Below are 18297 nucleotides of genomic sequence, written 5' to 3' on the forward strand. Positions count from 1 at the left end.
TCATTGTCATTTTAAAATGTTCAATTTGCAATTTGAAAAGTAGAAACAACTGAGAATAGAGAGCTGGTGCATACCCCTGCCAAGGTCTTAATTTCTCACGTCTCCCTTAAAAAGAGATTAAGGATTAAATTATTAAACAAATTCTGTAATTTATAATTTGTATTGGGACACAGAGTAGAACAGGTTTGTTTCCCTCCTGCATTCTGTGGGTCTAATCCAGGGATGGGTAGTTCGATTTCCTAAAGGGACCCATTATATTCTGTGATTTTTGTAAATGGTTGTCAAGCTTAAACACAACTTGACCTGAAGAATAGCTGGATTTTAATGCAAAGCAGTGAATTTCAGATGTTATTAAAATTTCCATTAAATATTCTCAGTGTAATTTATTAATCTATGAAATGATTGTATCTTTCTTAACTTTCACTTCTATACTTTGATGGTAACTTATGAATGATGTATTTTTGTATATTTGGTCTGTATTTCCCTTTACTTATCTATTGATGTAAGTAAGTAAGTAAGTCATTTTTATTTGTATAGCACTTTTCCAGACCAGGGTCACAAAGCGTCCAGAGCGACAAGGGGGGACAGCAGAGTGTCTTTTAGCAGCTTGCTCCATAATGACAGCTACCCTTTTGACGGCCAGGGGGGTACACTTGCACACGCCTTCTTTCCGGGACGGGACGTTATGTCGGGTGATACCCACTTCGACGACCATGAGATCTGGAGCTATGGAGGTGAGGAGCCTCGGGAAAGTTTTTTTTTCATTTTTATTCCTCTTTGTCTATTCATTAATCTGTACTTCACTTAAATATATATGGTTTTTATCATTTTGCCGTTAAAAATGAACATCAGAATTGCATTTTATAAACAATTATGTTTAAAATGATTAATGGCAATACGGCACAAATGTGGTAGCGTGACAGGGTAGCAGGTCTTTCCTGTGTTTGCGTGGGTTTACTACCGCAATCCAAAATATTGTTATATATAGAGTATATTATTATTTGTTGATAGGCTAGCCACTGCATATGTATTTATGGAATGGTTAGGCTTGATCAACTCACACAACAGTGACATTATATAGTTAAGCCCTTTATGAAAATGATTGTCCACTCAGGGTAGGCTACAGAAAATAAATCCAACCTTCAACCAGTGTTTTTTCATCATCACATATGTCATTATTATGTCGATAGGAATGAAGCATAAAAAGCGGAACGGTGTAATTCCAGACCTCCCTCGCCTGCCCAACCCTCCTCCTGCACAACCCACTCAACGGTGAGTCCTACACATGCACTACGAGAGTAGTACTTGAAAGGCAAATGTTCAATCTCAGATCCGAACCTACAGTCCCTGAACGTTGCCAGGGCGGCTTTGACGCCGTGGCCAACATCAGGGGAGAGGTCTTCTTTTTTAAAGGTGCGTTAAAACTCTGAATAATCCCCGGGTTGTGAACAGAAATCTTGTGACAAGTATGACCGCATTAGCCTCCCTGTTGTTTTTTATAAGGGGTTCATTTCTGGAGAACCGCAAGAAACGGGTCTTTGGTCTCTCTGAAGCCGGCCCTTATCAAGAACTTCTGGTTCGGCCTCCCTGCTGGAATCAACAAGATCGATGCTGTGTATGAGAGGAAAAGTGACAGCAGAATCTTTTTGGTTTGCTTTTGCACCATTGAAATGTTAAATGCTTTGACTTGCTTTGACTTGAAATGAAAGTCATACTGTAAATTGTATTGCACGCTTCAAAAACGTTTTTATTGTCTTCATAAAAAGATATATTGTATCTCTAACACAACTGCAGGAGAGAGCCATGACAAACACAAGCCAACCAATAGTTCCGGTATAGAAGACACAAAATACATTTTTAAGACAGCAAAATAGAGTTTGGTTCAGATATATAAAGCCCTGGTAGCCGACTGTGAGAGAGGGCTCAGTATTTTGCCTTGTATGGATTACTAAATTAAAGTTTGCGGTTCTCTTTTACGCCAAAAGAGGGAGACATTCACCGATCACACGGACGCCAGAAGCCGGCTACCCGCGAGAAAACAGCCTTTGGACGGGAGTTCCCACATATATGGATGACATCATCAGCTGGGGTGAAGGTACTAAAAGTTTATAATCCTGACCTACATCCATGATAGATCACATTTATTGGGATGTTTTACAGCACTATGGCATTTATAGTAGTAGTTTATTGTCAGGCATGTTTTCGGGAAAAGAAGACGTCTACCTTTATGTGGTGATCTGCCAATGACTGGGCCTTTTTATGTCCGTCAACAACATTAAGACGAGGAAACAATTTATATTGTTGATATTGTTGAACCATTTTAGAGTTGGCACATACTTATGTACATATTTGACTTTAGTATCTTAGTAGATGCCACTCATGAAAGCACTCACAACATGAGGAAACTCATTTTGCAGTCTTATAAAGTGAATTAAAGTTTTTCTTTTTTCAAGATAGTAGATCATGTTTGTTCCCCTTGCCTTCAGGAGACGCATACTTCTTCAAGGATAATCGGTACTGGGTGCTGAAAAGTAGCGGACTGTCTCAAGATGTGGTCACTCCCAAATCAACCGCTGTCGATTGGCTCCATTGCACTGAAACGGCCACGAAATCTCCAGCTGCACCCAGAGAGCCCAAGAAGTGCAGCTGTGACCTGAAGGGATCGTCCACGCGTCTGAACAGCAGTGGACTCCTGTTGATTACTGTTCTGTTAGCAGTTGCTGAGTCAAGAGCCGCTTGACGTTGAAGTTTCATTTACATATATCGTCCATATATATCTGGAACTAATGATGGATGTAAATAATTTCTTCATTTGTAAGTATGTATGCTCTCATGTCCACTTCCTTACCTTGATCAATACCAAGATTCATTTTCCACACATGCAGACACCCTCAAGAACACAAACTTATCTGTATAAATGTAATTAGGCCAATTAAGTAATAAAAGACAAATATGTTTAAATGTTGAGGCAAGCGTTGTACATGCTTGCCGTGTTTGTGGTTTTGGACAAGAGATTCATTAAGTTCTACTAGATCCAGTCTCACAACGGGGCAAATAAAACCTGTTTAGTGCCACCACAAGAACCCGCTGATCAGATCCTACAAAGACCAGGGCGAGTGATCACTTGTTTTCCTTCATTTATTAAGCCCAGGAGGACATAACACATGGGAAGCAGCCAAGCAGCATCTCAGCCAAGCAGAAGCTAAGTGAGGGAATAAGCATTTTTGGCATTTTAAAGGCCATCCAAACGTGAGTTGAAGTGTTTTTAAAATACATTGAAAAACTATATTTACTGTGAAATATCATTTTCCAAATTACAATTTATGTAACGGTGACACTTTATCTTGCTTACTATATAGATAACCCTTTAAAACATTTAAAATCAAAAACACAACAGGACATTTTTTAGGGGTCATTTGTTAAGATTTGTCAAGTGTCTTAACGTAAGTAGCCTCTACATTTATTTACAGAAAATGTACATAACAGTGTATCTTGTACAAATGATGTGTTTCTTGCCAAAGAAAACATAGAATAATATTGGTTTCTCTGACAAATGCCTTGGGTAATCTGAAACTGAAGAGGAGCCGCTGAAGAAAGAGGAGAGCTTCATTGGACAGTAGCGAGACCTGCCATGATGGATGTTTAGAGACTCAGACGAGGACAAGATATATCAAAAAGACGGCTCGTGTGGAGAAGCTTGGGACAGGGAGGTTGAACCAAGATGGTTCGGGCACACAAAGAGAAGACTACAAGAGGTTTATGGGGTTGTATTGAACTCAGTCCTCTGCTTCACTCTTGAGTCCTGCGCACTCGTTTGATCCAAGGAGGAGTGAAACTTAAAATGATTATGAAAAATAGGCCGTGCAAGACCTTTAAGTACAATCACAAAAAACAAGATACAAAGTTTAACAAAAATGCAGATTTTTCAAAAATATTCAAATCATTCAGAAATGCAGAAATTATTCAAGAATGCCAAAGTCTGGTGCACCGACCACTTTCTTCCAAAGAATGGCTTAGAACCTTCAGACTCGTCTACCTTTCATTCACCTCCTCTCCTTCAAGTGATTTACGACCATTACCCCATAGCTGGATAGCGTTGTGTTGCTCTATCTGACTCCATCTCTTAACTAAAACAAAGATGTTATTCTCATCTTTGCATGTTTTCTTGTCTGCTTCATCTTCTTGTCAAACCTCGGCCATATCTTCTGCGTTTGTTACTTTACACCTGTGATGGTTAGCACACAGACTAATGATTTCTGAGCAGAGATAATCTTAAAGATGCCTTTCTAATGGAGTTCTACCATATATCTTTTCAAATGTTCATGACTCACGTTGGGAGCCATGTCACTTTGAGCTCAACTAATGGCGATTAATCATGAAACCCCCAAACTCTTGAAATGTAGGAACAGAAAAACATTTAGAGTTCACACACTCTCAATGCACATGACACACACTTGAATTCAGGATGTTAAAAGTAACTTTATTTATTATGAATAATAAAAGTAAATGTAATGAAGCTAAATATATTATGTAATTAAGAAGTTATTACACAATGTCTATGAAAAATTGCATGTAAATATTGATAAAAAAGAATTGAAAAGGTAATGAGTGTAGTAACATGATATGAAGGTCTTTCATAAGTAATTAAAAAATGTTTATGAACAATTGCATGAAAATATAGAATTTAGAGAATTAAGAGGAATCTTTGAAAAATAAATGAGTGTAGTAACATAACATAATATGAAGGTCCTTCATTAGTCACATAAATAATGTGACAAAGTTACTTAAAGTTAAAGAGTTATAAAGACATATCTAAAGAAGTCAACCCCTTTTCACTGTTCATCAATTGGAGCACGGTCCCTCAAACGCCTCATCACTTGCCGCCTGCATAGAGATCCGTGTACTTTATGGGACGATATGACGGAATACTATGGTTCAAACGTGCTTGTTTTCAATACAGCATGTAACTGATTAAAGAGGTAAGATTTGATGTTAGGTTTGAGGGATTATAAATCAATGAATTCCAATCGATGACTTCTATGGATGTATTATAGAAGTTGTATACTACTATAATTTAAAGTATCAGAACATTTGAAAATAAAATTATAGTAGTATACATAAAAACTATATTCTAATTCACCAATCACATATTTGCTGCGTAAGAGGGTCCAACAGTCCCTTATTCGTTTAATATGTGTGAACTAGTCATAATGGCTCACAGGGAATAATAGAAAGTATGACATAAACAGTCAGCATGGAGCCAGTGACTTTACACTACAACCCTTTGAATTCTGTCAACAAGGAACAACAACACTCCCCAAGGACTTAACCCATATGAAACTCTGTAGGCGGATTTAGAACTTGAATGACAAAGTGTCCAAAAACAGTGTCAAATACTGGGTTGGGTTAGCTGCTCTGTGAGGGACAACATCACTGGTATTGTTTTAAGCCACTTTAAAAGTTTGAAACCTTGGATCTTAAGTCATTTTTGATTTTTTGTGAAAACACTTGGGGGCAAATCTGGCCTGCCAAATAAAGTATTTTTATGTGACCGACTAGATGGTTGTTCAAAATCAATATAGATCGATATACAATTGTCATGAATAACTTAACAAGGTTACCCACAAGCGGAAGACAGTAAACTGCAGACAGGGGAAAAGTTACAAAAACAACTATTTAATAAACACAATAACACCAGAATGTCCACAGGATGTCAACAAGGTCCAAAACAGTATTTTCCAAAAATAACAATCTAGTCTAGAGCACTTTCTCTTAAAAAGCAGTCAAGGGAAACAAGGGAGTAGATTCTGACAGGGCAGCAAGACGCACAATCCACTGAGGGGGAAAAGAATAAAAGTCAAATCAAACGCCCAAAAATGGAGGAACAAAAATGCTGACTAGAAAAACGTCAGGACAATGTCTGAGGAACAAAGTTGGAACAGCAAGCAGGTAACGTAGCAGAGTCAAAAATTACTGGCTGGAGATCAGCCCCTTAAATCTGTCAGGGCTGATTGATTGATCACCAGCAGCTGTGCGACGTTGCCAAACACTGTCAGGAACCGCGCCTGTCAAATGTCAAAGAAAAAGGCGAAGCAGGAAGTACTTTTCAAAATAAAACAGAACAGAGGTGGATCGTGACATTACCAAGGAGCGCGACCTGGCACTCTTTGAGGCTTGTGTTGAAACTCCTTATAAAAATCCTTGAGGTGTGGCATCAAGGATGAGGGCAGAGGAGATCCAGGACCTCTGCTCAGGACCGTAAACCTCCCAGGCTATGAGATACTGGAAACCTCGGCCTCTGCGACGTACGTTCAGGATCTTATGGACTCTCTAGGCTGGATGATTGTAAATGACCAAGGGTGGAGGTGGAGGATCTATAGGCGGGCTGAGTTTGCTGGTGGCAACAGGCTTTATGAGGGAGACAGGGAAGGTGGGATGTACCTGTAGAGATGCCGGAAGCTTCAGGCGGACAGCAGAGGGATTGATGATCCGCTAAATGTCAAAAGGACCAGCGTATCTAGAAGCCAGCTTCCTTGAGTCGACTTGAAGGGGCAGGTCCCATGAAGAGAGCAAGACCTTCTGGCCAGGATGGTTGTTGGGTGCTGGTATGCGGTGTCTGTCGGCTAGGGCACTGTGGTGCAGGGTGGAACGGCAAAGAGCTTGTCTGGTGTGCCTCCAAACAGACTTGCAGTGGCGAATGTGAGCCCGGACCGAGGGGACAAGTGAGTCACGCTCCTGGGAAAGGAAGAGAGGAGTCTGATAGTCGTTATCTACCATGAATGGAGACATACCCGAAGAGGTAGGCGATAGGGAGTCGTGGTCATACTCCACCCAGGGTAGCTGCAGGCTTCAGGAAGCCGGGTGACGAGCAGAAACACAGCAAAGCGCTGCCTCAAGGTCTTGGTTGCCTTCTCTGACTGGCCGTTTGATTGAGGATGGTATCCGGACGTGGGGCTCGAGGTGGTGCCGATGGCTTTGCAGAAAGCTTGCTAGACCTGTGAGGTTAACTGCGGGCCTCGATCTGACACAATGACTGTAGGTATGCCATGAGGACGAAAAAACCTGACCCAACATGATGTCAGAAGTTTCTAGGATGGACGGAAGTTTGGCAAGAAGAACAAAGTGAGCCATCTTTGAGAAGCGGTCGACGATCGTCAAGATGATTGTATTGCTGTTGGATGGCGGAAGACCAGTGATAAAGTCAATTGAGATGTGGGACCAAGGTCGACTCAGAATAGGGAGAGGTTGAAGGAGACCAGCTGGAGGATGGTGAGACGACTTGTTTCTGGAGCAGACGGTGCACGCAGCGACAAACTCCTTAACGTCTTAAGTAATATGAAAGTTTTCAAAAGAAAACACTATGTGCGATAGCTGAACGATGGTTTAAATCAACAATAAGGAACACTATCCAGTAAAAAAAAAAAGTTTTCCTTCTCTATTCGTTTTTTTTTCTGAACGAGAAGAGACAAATCACATGGTCATCTTTTTGTATAAAAGATATAATTTACTACTTGAAATGGCAGAATTGTAGAAAAAAAAAGTGCCTCACGCAGAGATTCATACACCTGAATATTTTTGTGTGTGCACCATTTTCTGGATCTCAGTTGCGTTTCCTAGTTCAGGAGGCCCCTGACAATTGCAATGGTTATGACATGTGTTCACAGTAACTTCTAGATAGTTGCCACATTTAACAAAGGTGGAGGATTCAACATAAGATCATCAACATCATAACAAAGTTACATTTGACAAAGGTGCACATCTTGCTTTTAAAAGATGTGTCTTTGCTGTATGACCGTAAGTTAAACATTGACAAATAATGATAAAAGTTCATTTTATACAAGGAAGTTTAACAATTATTATATCAAAGAAATCTCTAGCAGGTCATCTGTCATGGACAGAAGCTCATTAAAGTTTACCTGCTATAAAAGAAAAAACCCATTCAGGAAACTCATGTTAAAACAATTTAGAATATAAATGATCTCAAACTTAAGTGTGTATAAATATAATACTGTGTAGTAATGTTTTTGAAAACGTATTTCAAAAGACAATTCTGAACTTGCTAGAGAACAAGATTAAATTGGATGGTTTAATATCAGCACAACTTTTAAGGACCGATTTTCAGATAAAAACAAGAAAAATGAAATGGGTCAATAGAGTTTAATGAGTTCAACTCATTTTCCGTACTTTACTTTTTTATGAGTCAACATGAGCGAAACATGATCATGACAAGTCAAGAGTCAAATGCTAATATTAAATAATGTCTTTAAAAAAAACAAAGTCAACACAACATGAATGAAATTAATTCTTTTCTCTTTTTGTGCGGCCCTTTACCAAATGCCTCGGGGTCCAGAATCCCGGCCTGATGGTTGGAGACCAATGTCCTAAATATCTGCCCAAACAACGATTCCAAAACCCTGTTGGGTCTTGAAATTCATCTGACACTTTTTCTAAGCTCTCAAAATGAGGTCTCTCCTTCCACCTCGCAGCTAGCAGCTTCAGCAGGTTAGCCCAGACTTTCTTCTTCCAATGGGGCCCCAGGTCATTCATAGGCCAGCTGAGAGACACATACTCTCTCTTGCGTGTCCTTGGTTTTCCCTTGTGGTATCGGTGGAACATGCCCTGAACACTTAGGGGATCAAGGACAAAAAGAGGACTTAAAAAAAAAAACGACGATGCCTGGTCAACAATCATCCTCTCAACGGAGTAACTGTGCTTTGAAAGTAGAAACTCGCACGTTAGTTTTATGTTGTATGTAGCGAAACCCTTGCTTTATTAAAACAGGGTTTTTTCCCCCTAAACTGCATCCTGGGAGTGGCACCTGGACTTCTGCCAGATGCCCTTTACGTAAATGTTAAAGGTGTAATTTTCAAATTCTATTTCTTAACTTTTTATCTACTTTTGTGTCACAATGACTCTGCCATTATCTAACAGCCACTCTAATGATGATCATCCATTGTCCACTTTGTTGTTGTACTGCTGAATCTTCCAATGTGTCTTTATTCTTGTTCAGCTCCACATTACACTCTAAACAAAGTCTCCAACAGAAAAAATATATTTTTTATATTGTTTGCATGTTGGTTATGTCATGTTAAGATCGGACTAACATGGATACAAACAACAATAAGTTTCAAGATGCTTGGCAAGTATAACAAGTTCTTCAAGTATACTGCCCAGAATCTTTAGTCCTGCCAGGAAAGTCTGGTCAGGGTAGAGGGACATATAGTGCCCCCAAGCGATATGCACTTCTGGTCCTTATCCTCAGATGCTATAGCGTTGAGGACTGCGGTTCACAGCTATATCTGTGCACCAGGGCAAACCGGGATCATGGAATGCCATTTAAATACAATGTGATCAAATAATTCCCTGACTCTTGAAGTCTCCTAGAATAAATAATCTCTGATTGTATTGTTTAACTGATGTGATGAGCAACATGCTGGAATTATCCTAAACCTTTTAGTGGATTATCACTATAGAGAAGGGAGACAGTGGAGTCGTGCTTTTTTTATTTGGAGTGCTGGTGAGCCCAATTCATGCTAGAACAGCTGACTCTGCCAAACTCCAAGGATAAAAGCAATAAAAATGCAACTCGAGAGATTCATCTTGCGTTAAAAGTACTGTACTGTTCCTTTCCATTGCCTTCAAAGAACAATGGCTATACCAAATGGAATCTGACCATCTTTCATTCCTGGTTCAGACTAATCTAAGATCTTCAATAGTGCATCAGACTGCTCTTCGTTGGATTCAGGTCGATTGAAAAGAGAAATGATGATACAGTGTGACAGAAACTTAAGAGAAGGAGAACCTGACAGACACCATACCATACAAGTTGGTTAATGAAGAGTAATTTAGGCCTTTTCAACCTGAAATATATTTTTCTCGCTCTGATTTTTACTCATGCAAGAATGTAAAGAAGACAACATACAGGAATCTGAGTATACATTTATAGATATAGAGATTGTAAATACTGTATATTGTCACCTATATAAAATTATTTATATTTTTCATTATTAGGGACAATACAAATTATGATGGAGTTGTTGTAAAATACGTTTTTGTTAAAGGAAAACAAATGTGTTGATTCAAATTTCTTTTCATCTAGATTTTTACATTAAAAAGTGTGTTTAAGCCCCGCCCACCAGAAACACTTTTTCCCCCTGAATCTTATTTTCCATAACCACACGCACTCTGCTGTGATTGGTCAAGCCTCAAGGTTTCTCACCCCGTGTCATCAATCCTGGAAGTCTCCATTTAGAAACACATTTGAAACATGCGCGTAAGTCAGGAAAGTTGGACTTTGACATTAGTTGCCCTTTAATGTTTTGTGTCTTTTGAAGTGGTTACACTTGTTTTTTTCCAGTTTTATGTTTTCTTTTGAATATATGTTCTATTATAACTGTTGAACCAAAAATATTATAGTGATAACATTTGATGTGATGATCTTTATTCCTTTACCGTCTACAAAAAATGCAAATCTTCGTACCGTCTTCCTTGTGGCTGCTCGACAGGTGCGGCCTACACACTTTCATAATGGCCAAACACTCGACAGACTCAACAGTAACTTAAAAAAATGTCTCTCAGCTCTTCATATGCAAACCCAACCCCTCCTATCTGGTCATTACATGTTAAATGTGGTAATGAGAGGCTTTCAAGGAACAATGACAACGGCTGAGGTGTCAAGTTAAGGGAGCAACAGTATCTGCTTTGGAACCAGTATGGTGGCATTTATAACAATGACTCCTTCAAAGAGAAGATATTGACGCATGTATTCATGTAGATTACCTTTATTTAGGAAAACAGTTGATTTAAATGTACAATAAAAGGCAGAGTGCATCATGGGAGGTAGGTCACAATGGGAATTCATGCCATTTTAACTGGCAACGCCCCTTCATTACATCCACTGACAGCAGCCAGCCAGTTACAATCTTGTGTTTTTCAAATGACAGAAAGTACCATAAGCAATTGACAGATAAAGACAACAGAAAATAGTTTTTTCTTAAGTATTTTAAAAACCTTTTTTTCACATTAGTCAAATGCCTTCGGCTCCATCAATAAAAACGCATGTATAGTGCAATATGAACACTAATAAAACCATCCTGCAACCTATTTCACAGTAACAACAATTTGTAAAGAAAAAGAAAAGAAAAGAAACTAAAAGTATTCTGTAGTTTGTAAGTGTTGACTGGATTTAATCTGAGGATTTTTGTCTCTCCATAACTCATTTATCCTTTTCTTCCTTCTCCTGTTGGTTTAAGCCCAAAGCTGGGCCAAGAGTAGAGTCACCAAGCCAAGCATCGATGTGTAGGCTACGTTCCTGCTGCTGCCTGAATATGTGACTTCCTGATTTGGCTGAATACTTCTGTAGACATCCACCATGTGGGCAGAAGTGCTGTTGCCGATGAGCACAGTTGTTCCAAACATGTCAATCTGTGGGAGGATAGAGGATAACTTAGCTGATTTTCTAAGCTTTTGCTATATCACAATGAAAATGAACTCACCAATTTCTTGCTTATTTTGATTGATTCCTTAAACACAGTCCAAACCACAGCTTCATTACAGGCGGGCGTGGTCAGAGAACCCAGGTAGCGATAGAACTTTGTCCGATCCACGCTGCCCAACAAATCATCGAGCGATATATCGTGTGTCACGTTAACCTCCGATCCTGTGGAAGGACATTTGATCTCAACAAAAAGTAGCCAACATTAAAGGTTATTCCACTTTCTTCTTACCTGATGTAGTGATAGACGACAGATAGGAGGTCAGCAAAGTCCAACCCGCTGGGTCGTCGCTTTCACCACTTGCCTGAAAAAAAAATATTGATATCTTTAGGCGAAGGTTCAGAAACGTAAAGAGTTCTTCAGTATTCTGACCTCGATGAAGAATCCCAGAGCTGCGAGTCCTTTGGAGTCGGCGACAGCTTGAGTTGTGTTTCCGTTGTAGGACGATTTAGCATTGACAATGTGCAACTAAAACAAGCAAATAATGTTGTTGTGTTTTTCCAATTTCAAATTGTAGAAAGCGTGTATAATACCTCCATTGGATAGCGTTTGCCATCCACAGTGTGTTCTGAACCAGGGGACGTGGTGCCATTTCCCCAGTGCAAGTGGAACTGTAGGGAGTCGTAGTCTTCAGAGAGACCACCTCCTGAAACTTTGACGCCGCTTTCGAAAGTCACTTTCACTGAAACATAAAGAAGAGACATTTGTGTCATTTTTAACACAGAGCAGTCAAACAAGAGAAATACTCCATATTTAGTTTATGGTTTCCGAAACAAATTCAGTTTTACAAAAGGCATAAACTGCAAGAAGTGCTATTAGGAACTGTATCACAATTATGGTCTGTCCTACTGCAAATGGGGTTAAGAAGCGTTGTACTGTTGTTCTAGATCATCAAGACTCCAATGGTGAATGAGAAACTGTCAGACGTGTTACCTGTCTTTCCAGTATTTTGGATGGTCTTCAGTTTTGTTTTGATGTCATAGCCCGTGAAGGTAAAATTGCCCAGATTGTCATCCTTTGCAGATTTAGGAACGATGTCGATGGGCGACTGCCGACTACCATTGCAGAAGTTAGGAAACAACTCGGGCCATTTGGCAGCATCTGTAAATTCAAACAACACCATCCCAACTTTTTAACAACAGCAGAACAGCAGCAATTCATGGAAACTCTGAGAGACAATACTTACTGCAAGTGGATTCATGGTAACACCAACCTGTTGGTCAGAAAACAGATAGACGGATGAGCTTCCATGTGTAAAATCAAACTCAATAAAAAAAAAGTGTATTGTTAGGAATTTATAAGGTAGATGAAAGAGATGTTGTTAACTTTACCTTTTTATAATACACACATCCACGCATTATAAAAAATACATTGTAAACACTTTTATTATTTGTATTTTAATATCACAGCTACATTTAAATACTAAGAAATGCATGACTAAAATTTTCACCCAAAAGTAAGGCATTAATAGAATTAGTATTTAAGATACATGTCAATAAGGAGGGAGAGCGTTTCACCTTTTATAAAGCAACCTCAATAATGTAAGAAGAACTCTTTGGTTTATAATGGTGGGTATACATCATTGAAATTATAAATTATATTATAACAGCATTGTAAAAATAAACCTACCAGTACCACCAGCGCAGGTGACGCTGGAAATGAGGGCGCACAGCGCAAGTAGAGTGAGAGGCAACTTCATCTTAAAAAAAGAAAAAAAAAAGGGGGGGAAACAATTAACATTACATATACACAATAAATGTACAAGTTATATTATTGTTTCTAAAATAGTTGTTAGGTAAAGATCAAATAAGTTAAAGACGTGAAAAATAACTGACTGAAAGCTATTTCAAAGAGGTGTGGAGGATTAAAAGCGGGGAAATGTAGAGAAGTATCTTACCTTATTTTCACCTGTCCTTTTCTGCTGTTGGCCCGTGGCTCCAGCTCCGCTCTTTTATCCTCTCTGCTTTACTGGAAACGCCTGCAATTGAAACTCAAGCACTGTATGCAACAACAGCGCCGTCTAGCGACAGTAATGTCTAACAACGTCCTCGGGGCGAGTTGTGATTGACGTTTTATATCATGCTTAAACTGAGTGAACTATTTGTACATATATATTTTATTTAATACATGAAATACTTTTTTGTTGTTGTTTATTTTTATTTACAATTATCAACGCAATATATTGCATTAATTCTAGATGAACAAAAAAAAAAAAATTGAAATGAATTGAGTTCAAGATTCTTTATTCAAGGGGAACAAAAATATATTGAGCAGCAAAAGGGTCCAACTGATTAAAAAGACTTAAAAGTCATGGAAAACTTAAAAAGACTATTTATTTTTCAACCTGCGAGGAAGTTGGAAAACTTTTCCCTCGATAAAAAAACTTGTCTTTTATCTCCAGATCTGAGTTTCTAATGACGTCATGGTGTGATGCTAGCACCTCGGTATGGCCATGCATTACTTCCGATCAAACATGGAATGTGTCAAGCGGCACCTCCAGAGTGTCATGTGTACAGATACAGGAAATCGTAGCTTGATTATTATCAGATTAAAACTCACAGATTCCCGTAAGTACAGTGCGAATGTAACCTTGTGTGTCACAGTTGGTCCGATCATCGCGAAACCACAAGATGGCCGTTGAGTTTGCATTACAGCGAGACTAGCTTGAGTAGATAAGATGATCTGATAAGCATGTATGGGTACAACATTTTTTTGCCTCATAGAGGAAGATTCCCATTGCATGACATTAAAAAACAATTGGCCTGTCAAGATTTCATGGGTTAATAAAGGCCTTTGACAACTGGCTCGCGGGTACATTCTCAAAATGTTTGGTCCAAATTAGATTTGTATGTTGTTGTTAATTGTTTTGTGGATTTGCCTGTGAATTTGTGCTATTTTTGTCTAATTGTATGTTCCATCTTTACTTTAAAATCAAAAACATAATAACATTTGATGTTATGATCTTTATTCCTTAGCAATCCAACATTGTATAACGATGAAGTCCATTCATCTGCACACACCCTCATGATGGAAAACACATGCAAGTTACAGAAAGAAACATTAGCAAGTGACAGAAGAAGACAACAGAGTACAATAAAGAAAGTATATTAAAACTAAGTACCACGATTATAGTTAAAAACGTCTTTAACCTGCAACATGGGCAAACATTAAATGGACTTGTAAAAAGTAGTATCCTGCACCATTAATTAGTATTATTAATTATAGCTCTGCAAGTTCACCGAAAATGGCTGGCACACTTCTCTTTCTTCTTCTGCTGCTCTCAAGCCCAGAGCTGGACCAAAATCAGAGTCACCAAGCCAAATAATGATGTGGGAACCAGCTTCTTGCTACTGTTACATTATACTAAAATCATTTTTAAAACATGCTCGTAGTTAATAAATGTTATCTCTATGTATCCTGGGACCTTGTAAAAAAAAAAGAACAACATACAGTACCGTTATAATTTGGAGTATCCTCCAGATTTTTTTGAAGTTTTGAAGTTTAAAGTAAGAGTTTTTGTTTCTAGCACTTTAAGTTCACCATAACCTACAGTCAGGCATATTTCTCTTTCTTCTACTGTTTCTGTCGAGCACATAGCTGGACCAAAATCAGAGTCACCAAGCCAAGGAAAGATGTTGGAACCACATTACTGCTACTGTTGCTGCTACTGCTGTTGCTGCTGCTGCTGTTGCTGCTGATGATGATTCTGCTTTCTGGCTGTGTGACGTCCTGATTTGGTTGAGTATTTCTAAAGGTGTTTACCATGCGGTTTATTTTTTTGTCACCAAAGAACAAAGTACTTCCAAATGTGTCGATCTGTGGAATGACAAAGGATAGATGAATGACAAATTTTCTAAGGCACTTCTACATCACAATCCAAATCCACTCACCAAAGCTCTGCTTATTTTGATTGGTTCCTTAAACACAGTCCAAACCACATATTCCAGACAGAAAGGAACGGTCAGAGAGCCCAGGTAGCGATAATACTTTGTCCGATCCACGCTGCCCAACAGATCATCAAGCGATATTGGGGTGTTTATTGTAAATTGCCCATCTGTGTAAGAAAATATCTTCAAAGCAAACAAAAACCCACCATTAAAGATTCACTTTTTTGAAAGTCTCCTTACTAGTTTCAATATTGGTAAGGTAAGAAGCTAAGGTCTTCCAGCCCTCTGATGCTTCTGTTTCCTCAGCCGGCAGTGCCTTCAAAGTAAAGTGCATTTTGGGGATTTTTTTTATTAGGAATATTTTATTTTTGACAATTTAAAATTTAAAAGTATTCTCACCTCGATGAAGAAAGCTAGAATTGCAATTGGTTCAGCACTGGATACTTGATACTGGATCCTGTGGTAAATTTGCAACTAACAAAAAAGCAAAATGTTAGTTTGTTTTACTAGACAATTTACAATAGTTTTATTGCTAAAAAGTGTGCTATGAACCTCCATTGGGTAACGTTTTCCATCTACAGTGTGTTCAGAACCAGGAGTTATGGTTCCATTTCCCCAGTTCAATGTAATATATAGTGCGTCATAGGCTACAGGGAGACCACCTCCTGAAATTTGTACGCCTCCGTCTAAAAACGCTCCCACTAAAACAAGAAAAAGAGATATGTGTCATTATTCAGCTTTAGATCAAGATCACCAAGATTATGAAAACAATTTAAGGTTCAATAAAGACATTGAATGATTCTTCAAATTCTTTCCAATATCGACACCAGGGACATGCGGTCAGGGTAGGACTGCCTCACCTCTCAATGTGCAATCCATCCCAAACTGCATTGATACATGCAATTGACACGCACTGGTTGCCGTATCTCTGAATGTCGCCAATATAATCCTCAATGATCATTTTATTTGCCTTGGTTTTCCACAGTATGGCTAAAGTCTTTAACCATTAAAGTGTAAGGTGTGTAGGGGTCTTGTTTAGTTTCACTGATTTGGAAATACATACGCAGTAAAAAGGTAAAGTTGGAGGCACACTTTTACAACAAAGTAACAGAGGTTTTTGTGGTGAAGGAAAGGAACATGGACTTCATTGACAGATAAAGGTAAGACCAGAAACAGTTTTAATATCAAGATGGCGTCATATGATACAGAGAGACAACCTCCTCAAATTTGGTCACCTTGGTTTAAAAAGACTATCAATGAAACATAAAAAAAAGAGATATGTGTCATTATTCAGCTCTAGATCAAGGTCACCAAGGTTACGAAAACAACATAAGGTTCAATTAAGACATTGATAAGTCTAAAATTCTATTCAATATTGACACCAGAGCGTGCCGTCAGGGTAGGCAGTGCCTCACCTCCCATTGAGCAATCCATCAAAAACTGCGTTGAAACATGCAATTGACATGCACTGGTTGCCGTATCTCTGAATGTCGCCAATATAATGCAAAACACAGATACTTTTATTTGCCTTGCTTTTCCACAGTCTGGCTGAAGTCTTTAACCATTAGAGTTTAATGTTTGTAGGGGTCCCACTTTCATCGAAACATGAACAAGAGATTTTTGAATAATTGTTTACGTCAACGTAACCAATGTTACAAAAAACATTCACGGTCAAATAAAGACACTACAAATGAGTCTTCAAATCATTTCCAATTATTATACAGTAAAATGAAGTGATATAATTGTTCTTGGTAAAAATCAAATTTCATTTTCAGTAGTTGAACTCACCTTGATTTCCATTGTTTGCAATGGTCGTCAGTTTGTTACTGTCATACATGGTGAAGTTGAATTCGGTCAAGTTTACGTCGTTCTTAACCAGTGCAGTGTCAATATTGATGGGGGACTGACGAGAGCCACTACAAAAATCTGGATACAATGTAGGCCATGTAGGAGGATCTGTAACAGAAATGAGAGCTTTAGTGCAGGAGGATCAGCAGTACTGGCTGAAGCTCTGAGAAGCGAGAGGGTACTTACCACAAGCATCGGAATGGTAGCACCAATCTGTAAGCCAGAAAGTGTAAGTAAAGTATGTAAAGTAAGAAATGTGGAAATTAATGTTTTCAATCCCCTAAACTCCCCTAAAATGTATTATAATGCATTTACACACTTGAGAAAACACAAATGTGGCATTAGAATAATAGTTCAGAGAGATTCTAGAGGTAAATAAAGACAGTAGTTGGGTTGGAAAAAAGAGCCTAAAATATATATTTTGATAATGCAGAACATCAAAATCATGGATCTCTATATTACAAACTTACCTAATTGGCCAGAGACACTGGCGATGATGGTGCACAGAGCAAGTGAAGCGAGAATCACATTCATCTGTAATCAAATAAAAAATGAAAAGTTAAAATAGAAACAAGTTCAGCCATTCATTGAAACCATTTGCTTGTAAGTAAAGTAAAGGTTATTTGTAAAGTCCCTTTCTTGACCAGGGTCACAAAACGCTTTAACAAACAAAAACAATACACAGATAAAATACATACTTTAAAAGATTAAGACACATAAGACAAACAAAGGAGTCCTATAAAATAATGAATGAAGGTTATAGGTGCCGATGAGGACGGCTGCCTCTCAAGTAGCTACGCAGCAATAATCTATATTTTTCTGTTTTTATTAATATTTTTTTGGATGATTTTTTTAAATGGATACTTTTGAACATGGAGAGAATCGTCTTGTTTACTCAAGAGAGGATCTACTGTCACTGAAGTCAATGGCACGGGCTGGAGATCGCCACGAGATCCCGATCGAACTTCAGCGCTGGTATCGTCCCACCTCCTGCATCAGACCTACTCCCACCTAGATAAAGGAAGCGGGTCCGTGAGGATCCTGATCCTGGACTTTTCTAGTTCCTT

The 18297-nt window shown here is 38.6% G+C and overlaps 1 protein-coding gene and 1 long non-coding RNA gene across 2 annotated transcripts; one reads left to right on the forward strand and one right to left on the reverse strand.

Annotated features, from left to right (window-relative positions):
* Positions 1-1215: 1215 nt before the first annotated feature.
* Positions 1216-1616, forward strand: LOC148077510 (uncharacterized). Its single transcript, XR_015711411.1, has 3 exons — positions 1216-1272; positions 1331-1413; positions 1504-1616. It is a non-coding gene; the product is annotated as an uncharacterized LOC148077510 (long non-coding RNA).
* Positions 1617-10765: 9149 nt separating this feature from the next.
* LOC148077511 (carbonic anhydrase 4-like) lies at positions 10766-13453 on the reverse strand. The gene is made up of 9 exons (XM_087794165.1): positions 13393-13453; positions 13125-13194; positions 12682-12708; positions 12429-12596; positions 12029-12177; positions 11868-11963; positions 11727-11799; positions 11496-11659; positions 10766-11424 (listed from the first exon to the last, which is right to left on the reverse strand). The coding sequence occupies exons 2-9, from the start codon at positions 13192-13194 to the stop codon at positions 11248-11250; spliced, it is 924 nt and encodes a 307-aa protein (XP_087650291.1). The 5' UTR covers positions 13393-13453; the 3' UTR covers positions 10766-11247.
* Positions 13454-18297: the final 4844 nt, after the last annotated feature.

This window comes from Callionymus lyra, chromosome 6 (genome assembly GCF_982586985.1).
Source record: "Callionymus lyra chromosome 6, fCalLyr1.hap1.1, whole genome shotgun sequence".
NCBI classification, from domain to species: domain Eukaryota; kingdom Metazoa; phylum Chordata; class Actinopteri; order Syngnathiformes; family Callionymidae; genus Callionymus; species Callionymus lyra.

What these genes read in the sequence shown, in the direction of transcription:
- LOC148077511 (XM_087794165.1), bottom strand. Translation starts at nt 13,194, where the DNA reads ATGAAGTTGCCTCTCACTCTACTTGCGCTGTGCGCCCTCATTTCCAGC. An exon ending in CACCTGCGCTGGTGGTACTG is followed by an intron (nt 12,709 to 13,124) that starts GTAGGTTTATTT and finishes TCTGACCAACAG; the next exon opens with GTTGGTGTTACCATGAATCC. An exon ending in GTCGTCTATCACTACATCAG is followed by an intron (nt 11,660 to 11,726) that starts GTAAGAAGAAAG and finishes GTCCTTCCACAG; the next exon opens with GATCGGAGGTTAACGTGACA.